Source organism: Anser cygnoides, chromosome 3 (genome assembly GCF_040182565.1).
Source record: "Anser cygnoides isolate HZ-2024a breed goose chromosome 3, Taihu_goose_T2T_genome, whole genome shotgun sequence".
Taxonomy (NCBI): Eukaryota; Metazoa; Chordata; class Aves; order Anseriformes; family Anatidae; genus Anser; species Anser cygnoides.
In genome coordinates, this window is record NC_089875.1 from 103,031,042 (window position 1) to 103,043,093 (window position 12,052).

General features: G+C 35.5%; 1 protein-coding gene and 1 non-coding gene across 4 annotated transcripts in view; one reads left to right on the forward strand and one right to left on the reverse strand.

The window, feature by feature from the left end:
* Positions 1-12,052, reverse strand: part of PXDN (peroxidasin) — an 80,692-nt gene that overhangs the window by 23,420 nt on the left and 45,220 nt on the right. For all 3 annotated transcript variants that reach the window (XR_010830587.1, XM_048078576.2, XM_048078575.2), the window contains 7 exons: positions 10,803-10,972; positions 10,046-10,318; positions 8,600-8,716; positions 7,255-7,413; positions 4,695-4,807; positions 3,422-3,578; positions 221-329 (listed from right to left, as the gene is read on the reverse strand). Coding sequence is in view for 2 of the 3 variants with exons in the window: in XM_048078576.2 (XP_047934533.1) it covers positions 221-329; positions 3,422-3,578; positions 4,695-4,807; positions 7,255-7,413; positions 8,600-8,716; positions 10,046-10,318; positions 10,803-10,972 (1,098 nt within the window). In the remaining variant the exon portion in view is untranslated. The remainder of the gene's footprint in view (positions 1-220; positions 330-3,421; positions 3,579-4,694; positions 4,808-7,254; positions 7,414-8,599; positions 8,717-10,045; positions 10,319-10,802; positions 10,973-12,052) is intronic.
* TRNAE-CUC (transfer RNA glutamic acid (anticodon CUC)) lies at positions 11,663-11,734 on the forward strand. Its single transcript has one exon. It is a non-coding gene; the product is annotated as a tRNA-Glu (tRNA).

Below are 12,052 nucleotides of genomic sequence, written 5' to 3' on the forward strand. Positions count from 1 at the left end.
GAACAGAGATCTCAACAGATAAAAAATTTGTTCTCTGCAACTTAGTGTTTCCTATAAGTAATAGGAATCTTTCCATGCTAAATGACTACTATTCCCAGAACTAACCAGATGTGTTAACATTGCCATTTAAATAATAAAATGGCTTCTTGCTTACTAAATGTTTCATTATTTCTACTATATATATTAATTTTGACTTCTCAGTTAAAAAAGAAGGGGATACCTGTCAAAAAGATGTGTACGTGTTGAATTTATAGCTCTGTCAACAGTTGCAATTGCTTCCACAATTGATGTTTGTACAAAAGGATCTCCATTTCGGCTGACATTAGGGACTACAGGAAGAGGAATTCATGCGTTATTGCAAAAATGACCACACACAAAAAGATACTTCTGCAAGACAGGGTCTAGGCACGACATCATTTCAGATGTATAAAATAAACTTCTGTTCTTAAAGCATTAATGCAAGAATTTAAGGGGTTAAAAGGTATGTGTTATGAGAGGAAAATACTTATAGACTTATTTTTTCCTTTTAGAATATATAAATCACAAAAATTTGAAGAGATTTCATGAAAACATATAAAACACAGAAAATTAAATTGGAAAAAAAGGAAGGGAAGAGAGAATACAGATATGCACACGTTCCCAAACAGCTACAATAATTACCACTGCTCCTGTCATGATTTTACTCTGATAAGCAACACATAAAAATTTCATTTATTTTGATCACTACTTTGTTTTCCATTTTAAAATTATCTAACATTATAACACTACATTAAAAATCACATGCTTCTATGATTCTATTTACAGCTCTTCTACTCATAGTACAGGAACATTGAAACATGGGCCTATCCATCTGCCTTTTTATGTGCTGCTCTATTGCAGCTGGATGTTTGTATAGCGTATCTAAGACTAATAACCTTCCTTTCAGCCTAACCTAAGAACTACCAGATCCAGGGGCAACAGCTAACAATTTCCAGAGTGTGTTTAGATTGGAAAACCCACACAGGAAGAAGGGTAAAGTAGGGAAAACATCCAAAGAAAATACGCTGGAATAAAATCAGCAGATGTACAAAATCAGCTGACAAAAAAATTGTTGTTTACAAGCTTTTCATGACCTTTTTTTTTTCTTTTTTTTTTTTTTTCTCTCTCTCTTTTCTAGGCAAGATTTCATTAATCCTTCATTACTGGCAGCTTAGGTCATATCCATATGAGTTTCAGAGACTAGATCTGGGCAATCAAATTCTACCACCTATATTGTCAAATAAAATGGTCTCTGGCACTGTATAGGTGGAGTTGGAGCCCTTTGCTCTGCCCTGAGGCCAGCTGCCTTGGGCTGTTGACAACATACTCTCAGCATCCAAAATGGGCTGACCTAATGGCAATAATTGTCGATTCGTGCTAATTACCAACCGATTCGTGCTAATTACCAACCGCTCTCCTTGCTTGAGAGCTTCATTTCCATAACAGCCACATAGACGCATAATGAGATAAACCACCTATTTTAAGGAGAAATATTTATGGCTTTGCTGCCCTTGTTTGAGTTGTTTCAGAGAGCGCTTGCATGCTATGAACCATCTTAGCACTTCAACATTATACATATAAAAATCCAGTGGCTGTTTACCTTCCTTGTGGCTGCTTACACTAGGTGTAATCTCAGCGTTCACCTTAGATATGTCTCCTGCAGGGTTATCTTTCTGATTAATGGTGCATGTGGGCTGAATCATAAACCTTGGTCAGATGTTAACTATACAGAACCTTATTTTTGTATGAACTATTTGCTGCCAGTAGCTCACTTTTTAGACTAATAAATATTAAAAGTTAAAGCTACATGCGAGCCTTTCAGGCCATGCTTTTTTCAGGGGAAAAGAAAAATGTCACTTTGTCTGTTAAAAGCAACCTAACAGTTTTTAAGCAACAAAAACATAATCTACACATGCCCTGCCCTAAACCTAACCTAGAGGCTTTTACAAAACAGCAGCAGATAAGGTCAGAAGAAAATGACAACAGAAAAACGTCTTTAAAATATAATTAAATGTGGCCAGCAGAAACTGCCCCGCAGCTTATATGCATTTGATTTTTTCCATCTCAATGGTAAGAAAATATATTTATGTATTAGAAATATCTATAAAACATTAACTTTGTATAAAAGAAATATTGACATGCAAGTTTTTATGCGCTCCTGGCATTATTAATACTATCCAGATAGCAAGTACCCAGTACTGATAATCTGCCCATTTGTCTCCTTGATTCTCTGACAGCTTCATTTTTAATGGCAAAACCAGAGAAGCAGTATCTGATATCCCACTAATTTTTAGAAGAAACATCATTTACAGTTTCAGATTGATTGCAGATAAATCAAACCACCCATCCTTTTCTTTCTTTGCATCTCCAGAGTGGCCAAGATGACCTGAAATTTTATGGACTTTCCTACATTCATACATTTGCAGACTATAAATGGAGATGAAAACTCATCAGTGAATGATTCCCAGCCCTGCAATTTTTCTCTCAGAACTCAAGATACCAGGTGATTGATATCTCATGATAATCAGTACATTAAAAAAAGTCACTGATATTTATTCATGAATATAATAAGCAAAATACAGAACATTAGACAACACTGGGAAACAATATCCAATATGTTAAAGAAATCATGCTCAATAGTCATTTTCAATGATACAGAAATATCATGTTATTTCATTTTCTACTGAAAGAAAAAAAAAATCACACGATTTCCCTAAGGTTTTCAATCAAAATAAGACTGGAAAATCTGTTTGTACGATGAGTCAGGAAAACATTGGGATCAGTCTATGTAACAAAGTTGTTTCCTTAGCCTTTTTGACTGCTTTATTACAAACAATTACATATAATAATTAATATTTATTTGTCATTGTTACTTTCAAATAATTATTATAAATTCATGTTTTCTGGTTTTGTTGTTGTAGTTTTTTTCCTCTCTATTTTCTCCTTTAAATTCTTAAGAGTATTACAACTTTCCTGAACTCTGTCATAGTGGTTACAGCCCAGTTTTCAACCAATAGCTGTAAATATCCCTTGAAAGATGTCATTGGAGTTTTGGTCAAGTCTAATTTGGTCAATTAGACTGCGTATTCAACAAGAAAATTTGAACTGGTCCAAATTAAAAATCAAGAGGAAAATAGCATGACTAACGGGAGCCCAAAACGTTGTTTTGAAGCTTAAGTCCTTGAGACATTTTGGCTGACATATTCCCATCTTACTCACATCCGTGCGGATAATTGCCTGAATTAAAAATAAATAAAATAAATAAAAATGAGAGGTTTAAGGGAAAGGTAAAAAAATGGATAAAAGAAAGAATTCAGCCTTTTATGAACTTTTTGCATCTTACAAATAAGCCAAATTCTAAAAGTAATCTAGTTCATACTTCCAACTGACTCATACACCTTACCGTTAACACTAAGCACCATGCTAACAGAGGAGTATCCTATGGTATTCCGGGCAACACATTCATATCGACCTTCATCAGCAGTTCCAACATCACGAATAGTAAGAAATCCCTCTGGACTAACGTGAAATTTTCCACTCTCAGTTACCTGTACTCCATCCTGCAGCAAAGAAGAGTGCTTTTTTTTTATTCTGATATATCCAATCCTAGTTTCCAGACCTGAATTTTCATTCTTTTTCCTCAAAGAGTGACTTAGTAAACAAAAAACAATAGTGAAGTAGATAAACTTATACAAAATTCAACACGCAGTTGTCATGTGTGACAGGAGGACTTGCATGTAGATCTAAATCATACAGTGTATTTATTTACTTTTAAAAGCACTCATTATTATAAATGAAAGTATTTTAATAGTTTAGGCCTTCACCACATAGAATTTAAGCCCCCAAAATAAGATAGCACCTCCTGAGAATATGTACGCATTATCTTACTCAAAATTTGTCAATTAAAAAGATCTCCAGAGTGCGTATGTGTCAATTCTTCATATACTATGCATTTAAGATACATTAAGGTACATTTATTTTAATGCTCACTAACTGAAAATAATCAGGAAGACTGAAGATCAATAGTAGAAACCCTTGAATTCACCAGTAATTCTACCTTTATAAATGTTTAATATAACAATTGTTGCACTGACAGAAATCAAAACCAGAGTGAAAGCCTGATTTTTCTTGCTTTTATCAATTACTTTTTTTATGTTTAATACTCTTCTGTCATTTGCAGTACAGTTGTTAGAGGAAACACTTAGAAAAGTTGACACAGAAAGACGGGTTACCAAAGAGTTACCAAAACACGTCCTAGTTGAAGCCCTAACAGCATAAAAGGACTCAGCAATATAGTAGTTCTCATTGTTTTGGTGCTATATGCTTTTATTGCTATAATGTCATTGAAAGTGGGAATATTTATTGGATATTAACAAAGAACTGTCACTGAAATATATAGGACTATTAATATCTATATTACTGATTCTGGCCTGTATAATGTTTCCAAAAATTTGCATAACCATATATATGTCTGTGTACGTACACACACACACACACACAATTCAGGTTTGCTATGTACATACATATTCTGTATTGCAGTTGACTTGCTGATCAGACTGAAGGTAATGTTTTCAGAATCAAAGTGATCATTGTGTTAGTTTGCACTTTAAGCAGTTTGTTATGAAGAGATGGAGAGGCCACCGCCTTTATGAAACAACCAAAGAAATATCTATTACCTTATTCCATGTAATTACTGGCTCTGGCTCTCCTTGAGCACTGCATGGGATCTGCACATTTGTGCCAACTTCTACTGTCATGTCACTCGGAACACTGGCAAACACAGGAGTCACTAAAAAAACAAATGACACATTGATAAGGTATGAAGTACAACTTGTACAAAAGATGGTCTAAAAACAGGTCATCATTGTATATTTCTTTCAGTTACCCAACGCTTCTTAATCTATAATCCTATTCTGTTTGCAAGTTTTACCTGATTATAGCAATGCCTTAAAGACAGTGTTGCTTATTTCTAGTATCTGCTTCAGGCTCATTTTTAAGTGCTCTTAACTTCTAACAAAACAGGCTAGTAGTTGCCAAAAACGCTAAGTTCTGTAAGCTAATAGCTCTGAAAAAAAAATCCGTAAATAGGTAACTTTGAACAAAATCACCAGAATGATAGGAAATTTCCCATCAGTTTCTGCCAAAATTTTAAACTTTCAAGTTTTAAATAGCAACAACAGAGATTTCTCAGATGATTAAAAGCAAAACTTCCCAGAACTCACTCAACTCTAACTGCCCCAACCTGATCTGCTGGGGTGTTAAACCTTCACAAAACTGCTGTGTATCTGAAACCAATGAGCCGTGGGCCTTAAACATCAACTGACCTTTGCTTTTTAAGGGCACAGGGTACACAACAACCTAATGCCACGGTGAAGAAAATTAATGCATTTTTAATCCTAATTTCCTTCAAATCTAGATCAACATCCAGCACTCAGATGTTATTATGAGAAACACGTACAAGATTATGAAGATGCTTTAGAACTGTATTTCTGCTGTAACATATCAGCACTTTGCAGGGAGGAGAAATGGGGCTATGGTTCTACCAAGAAGCATTTGGCCACACAGCCTACTACCAACCAGATCTGGCCTTGGTGTTAAATAGTTTGTACTGTCTCGTACAAATGAAGCATGCTTATTAAGGAGTAGAGACAATTTCAAATAAGGTGTCTGTGCTGGGATGTAAGAGTGTCTAACTCTGAGGATGTGAGGTATGTCTTGTTAAGGACAAACAGACCTGAACCTTTAATCTGTATTCATTAATACAGACTTAGCCACAGTGACCACTGACTAGACATTCCTGAGATGAAAAGTCCCTTTGTTATAAACCCAGAGGAACACATTTTCTCTTGTTGCACAATTAAAAATACCATTGCAATGAATGTATGGAGAGCTCCAATTTCAGGAACATATATGTAGCCTTCAATCTTGTATCTACTGTCTTTTGATGACTGGATTTTGCAATCTGAGTTGCACAAAACTAATTTTATTAAACTTAAGTTCAGTGAAGTTTAACACAACTGGAAACCCATAAAACTTTTAAAAATCATTTTGTTTTGTTGAATTTTAGTCAGCAATTTTATGTAGGTGAACAAAATCTGGACTTTGACAAATTAATCTGCCATTATTATTTTTAACTAAGAAAGATCAATGGAATTATTTTTTTTTTTGGACAGATGTCTAAGTTTAGGAAGACTACAATACACTTTTACTGAAATACTGTTTTAGATATGGTCACTACCAAGAAAGTCTTTTAATTAAATGTTTAATCTCCTTCAATTTAATTAAACACCAAAGTACTTAACTAAATTATAAATATTAATATGATTCTAATTAATCATGGAAGTAGCTTACTTAGAATTTACTTGAAAAAAAAACATTAAAAAATGGTAGTTCGTTTTTTTTTTCTGTGTTAGCTTATTTTAGGTATAAGCAATGGCATTTCATTGTGAAAGTCATTCGGGTGTTGTAAAATAAACTGTTTTGTTTCTGGACATTAAATCATTATGTTAATAACACTATTTAGTTAGCAGAATAGAGCCTTATAAGAAATTAGTCTAACATGCACACAGAAAAAAAGACAATATTTTCACAAGAAAAAATACTTTCACAAGCATAGGAATACAGTCATCCACAAAGCAAACCTCCATTTTTTAAAAACAAGAGTAGATCAGATAAACCTGTTTCACAGAATACAGATTGTTCGAAAGAAATGATACTCTGTTCAAATCCTAATAAGTATCCATATGTTATTTATTAAAAAACACCCACAAACTTAAAAAAAAAAAAGTGCTCAGAAATAATGATCAGAAATGTGAAATATGAGCAACACCCTGAACAACAAGTTTTCTAAATAACAAAAGATATAGTTCTGTTCTTACAAGCTCTTATCAAAAAAGTCCACGCTTAATTGCAAGGTTATGTGTTCTTCAGGTGACTTTGAACTAAGTCTATCTGGGCACACTGATCCTCATGCTCAATTTATAAGAGCTAATAAGACACCTTATAGTGCAAATCCAGCAACCTAGAATCACTGTAATATTCAGCAAAAGTTCTAAAGAAAAACCCAAGCACTAGGTTTATTTAAGCTCTGCTTCGAAAGCTTTTTTACTTCTAAACTAAGATAAATTTAACCTACTTCACATTCACATATATGCCATACTGTGCCATCAAAAATGATTAATTCTGATTCTTACATTTTAGAAAAAGAGAAGAATAAATCAAATATGGAGAACATACCTCTAGGCTGCACAGTCAGGTATACAACAATCCGTTGAGATCCAATAATGTTGACAGCTTGGCATTCATACTGTCCCTGGTCATGCAGGGCTACCCTGGAAATCCTTAGGGTACCAGAAGATAGAACTAAATGTCTTCTGTCAACAGACAACTGGCCTCCTGAAACACAGAGCAATAGCATTTTGCTCTTTACAGCAGTGCAGAACAAAGTCTCTTTGTTTCAGAAAAAGGGAAATCTGGAAGTATTCAAATTTGATAAAACATTGGAAACACTTAAAAGTTTCTTAGAAAGAACTGGTGAAACCTTTAATTCACAGAATATGAACACGCAAATATATGTACGCACACAGTCATAATCCTGATCTCTTCCCCTTCTCCTTTTGTGGTAGACAGAAGTATTTAAGGAGCATGACAAAGCACCCTAACAAGAAGGCGCCAGAAGAATGGCAACAGGTATTACTGTTAATTATTATTGTTAAGTATGAAAGACACTCACAATTCATCTCATCTGCCTAGACCATCTAGACAACTAATAGAAAAATACATACAGCTCTGAAAAAATGGAATATAATACAATACAATACAAATGAAATGAAAGGCACAACAGTGTCTGTACCCTGTTCTTCCTTTCTGGACATTTCATTTGATTGGAGCAACCTTGGCAGAGGGAGAAACAGGGACATTATCAGCATCAAAATGATCAAGAGTTTGTTAAAAACTTGCTTTATGTACCAAAATTTAGAATTCCTTAGGAGTTGCTTTTCCTGCTAGAGCTACTTCACTTGATTCAACTGGCATACCTACTTACATACAACATCCGCTAGAGTATTTCTTCCCACTGCATTGGGCTCAATGCCTTTACAACCCCAACCTGATACAGCAGTCAGCAGAGTGAATCCCAGTGTTCCTGTCGATCCCCGTTAAGTGACAGAAACACAGTACACAGAATTTGTACTGATGCCAGGATGGACTGTTCTGGTTTCTGAAGAGGGCACATCCCAACTTATTTTAGATCTCATCAGTGATGGTCAGCTCGATTTCTGTAGTAAATTGTCAGTAATAGATATTGGCACATGTGATTTGTCTTGCATTTCTTAAACCTTTATTAGAAGGAATTTTTTATGGAGGCATGCATTTTAGTGATTCCTTTTTACTGAATACTGAAGAACACTTGGGCAACTAGCTTCTGCTGGATATTTTGCCTTTTCTAGCTAAAGCAGAAAAAGATGAACCCCATTTCCTTCAGGACTGAAGCGTCTGAACAAATACATGCATTTCCTTTCAATTCAAGTGTCATTCCAAAATCTATTCTAGCAGATTAAAAGTACGTCCAGAACAAATTTACCTCCTTTTGTCCAGGCAATAACAGGCTGGGGATAGCCTTGTGCTTCACAAGGGAAGTCAACAGTTTGTCCCTCAACCACCGTTTTGTCTTGAGGAGTGACAGTAAACTGAGGTAGAGCTACAGAAGAGAAAATAAACTGGTAAAAAAAAAAAAAAAAAAAAAAGAACTGAAAAATATATGACTGTATGAAATTGCATACAATTTCCTGCATGATGTGAAAAGCTCATGTAGGTGGGAAACGGGATGCCAGTGTTTTTACATTATATTTAATCTAGAGCTGAGATTTGGGGCAGTCTCTTATGCAATAGGAACATCCCCATCACATTATGCCCTGGTGTCAGTGAAGGTCTCTGGTATCTATTGTTGTATAAGATACACAGTAAGACCTAAACAATCTAACATGGAATGTTCCCTAGATTAAAAATTCTTTCTTCTTTTTCTATCTTTCAAAAATTCCTCAGCTAAAATATGAAGAAAATGTAACACAGTCAAAACCCTCCTTAGCTGTTTTGTTTGTCTTTATTCAGACGGAAAACAGTGAATGGAGTGCAGGACAGTTTCTGCATTGTGACATTATCAGTGTGAGAAGGAAATTGTTCAGCTCTCAAAACACAATAATCCACTGGTGAATGATAAATGAACAAAACACATGGACAAGTTATTTTGTGTAGCTTTAAAAACTGAACTCATTGACAAAGCATTTGCAACCTGAACTGTTTGTCAGAGATCTTAACATCTTAGAACAGAAATAAATTTAAATTGCTCATAACATTTTGCAGATAAAAGTTCCAGCATTAAAATGTTTGCAGAAGAAATACTCTCCACATATATGCATAGGAGAAGGTTTTTTGATGTATTGTCCTTGAAACACTTTATATTCTTACTACTGACATGCAATACCGAAATTATTGTGATCACAATACATTAGGAGTACTCTGGCTTTCACTTTGCAGAAAAGCCTCAGCTGGTAGAGTGACTGTTTCCATGAATCTCAGAAGAAAATGTGCCCACATTCACTTGGCTGTCTATAAGAGAAAGGTGCCACGGATCTATACTCGAAACTCCATTCTAGTACTCCTGGCATAAATACTAAACTCTAGGACTGCTACTTGTTACAGAAAAAAATTAGTCCCACACAAACTGGACATTGCATGTTTTATTCATACCAGCAAACAAAACGATAAGCATTTCAAAACACAAATGTTAACTTCAGTAAATAATCAATGGAATTTAACTTTCAGAGAATTAGTATATAATATCTTACTCTGGGTGAAATATACAGCAACGTTACTATGGATGTATAATGTAATTAAAAGAAAAAATCCTTATGGTTTTAGTTTGGCTCTGGCAATTCAAAAAAAAAAGAAAAGAAAGACAATCATACAACTTGAAGTAATATACTCTTTATAATATGTTTTACAGCATGTCACTGCAAGTAATACTCACCTTGGACTATGATGTATGCAGTTGCATGGATATTATCTATGCTGTTAGTTGCAAAACAGGTATACTCGCCGCTGTCCTCCTGCTTCACATTTTGTATGTAAAGTCCTCCTGAGGGAGTTATCGTGATGCGAGGGTCACTTGGTAAAGGGGTTCTGTCACCTTTGGTCCATGTAATTCGCGGCTGAGGGTGCCCAGTTGCACTGCACTCCAAGGTAACACTCTCTCCAACTAATACCTCTGTATTTTGTGGGTGAATCACAAAACTTGGCCGGGCTGTGAGAAAAGAACAATGCCTAAATATGACTTTTAGCTGAGAGCACTAATTTGGCTGAACATTGCAATAGTTTGGGGAACCAAGTTGTTTTGGTTTTCTATAATAGCTCTGTTGCAACGTACCTCTAATCTTGGTGCAAACTCTGCTTGCTTTAATCCTAATCTTTTTTTCCTTACCCCCCTTTAAAACAATTATTAATCATATCCTCATTTACTGATGTTTAGAGACATAGACACTGAGACCCAGAAAACAATCTGGCTAGAAGGTGCTACGGGGTGCTCAAAAAGAAAGAAATTGATAAGTATTTTTTCCCAACAGCATGTATAAATTGAAATGACATTTTAAGTTTACCTGGTGGTGAGTATACAAGCAAAATTTGTCAATGTCAAGAAGATACAAAAAGCAATACATCTTATTTTTAGCAATCTTATTAAGAAAACAATTCTCTTTAGAAATGCAAAATCCAGACTTCGTTTTTTTTACCTGGTGATCCAAAGTATCTAAGAGTAACTTCCTGAGTTTTCACTTCTCCAGCCACATTTTTTGCCATGCACTGGTAAATGCCCTGGTCTGTTTCTTGAGTATTCTGAATCATTAAGGTGCCATCATCTAGCAAGTTTAGACGGGAATCTTCTTTCATACTGAGCTCATTACTGTGAAGAAAAGAATCTGCTGGAGTTAAACCTTTAAATCACGAGCACAGAAAACTGTCAAATAATAAAAACCTAAATATATTACCCAAAATACCTTGGAAAAAAGTAAGTTTTACCATGTTAAGTAAAATAGAACTTTTAGTTTTCTCCTCCTAAAGAGAAGAAGAGGACAAACAAAAGATGAATCAATTTTGCTTATGCAAGTACTACACCTTCAAAATGTAAAGCCAAAATATTTCTATGAGTAAAAGCTTATGGGGAAAAAAAAAAAAAAAGACAAAATACCTGGTCTCATTCTCTTTTAAGAATACAAGCTGTTCTATCCAGCAAATTGATTTCAAATGTTTCCACTGGAAGTATACTAAGTAAGTTCAATACTCAAAATACATTCTACTAGAAGAGGAGTTAGTTGCTTTAATTCCTGGTGCCAAGCTCGCTCTGGATTGTTCAAGGAGCACTTATGAACCTGACTGTAATTTGCTTTGGCATGAAATGTAAATTAAAATTAGCTCATCATGCTATGTCATGGGTACAACATTTCTGTGATACGATGTAAGTATATTTAGGGCATTTTATTGAAGGAAATGTTTCTCACTTCATCCTGCGCATGATGAAGAAAATACAGAAGTGGGATGAGGAACTCACCCCTTGTTTACAAAATGTAGACCAATTATTTACACACCCCATCCCTCCCTGGTGGTCTAGTGGTTAGGATTCGGCGCTCTCACCGCCGCGGCCCGGGTTCGATTCCCGGTCAGGGAAGAGTTTTTTGATGGGCAGAGGCCAATGGGATGAGGTCCAACGTGGCTAAGTGCCAGGTCCTGCAATTTGGCCACAACAACCCCATGCAACGCTACAGGCTTGGGGGAGAGTGGCTGGAAAGCTGTGCAGAGGAAAAGGATCTGGGGGTGTTGGTTGATGCTCGCCTGAACATGAACTGGCAGTGTGCCCAGGTAGCCGAGAAGGCCAACGACATTCTGGCTTGTATCAGGAATAGTGTAGTCAGCAGGACCAGGGAGGTGATCGTTCCCCTGTACTCAGCTCTGGTGAGGCTGCACCTCAAGTACTGTGTTCAGCTTT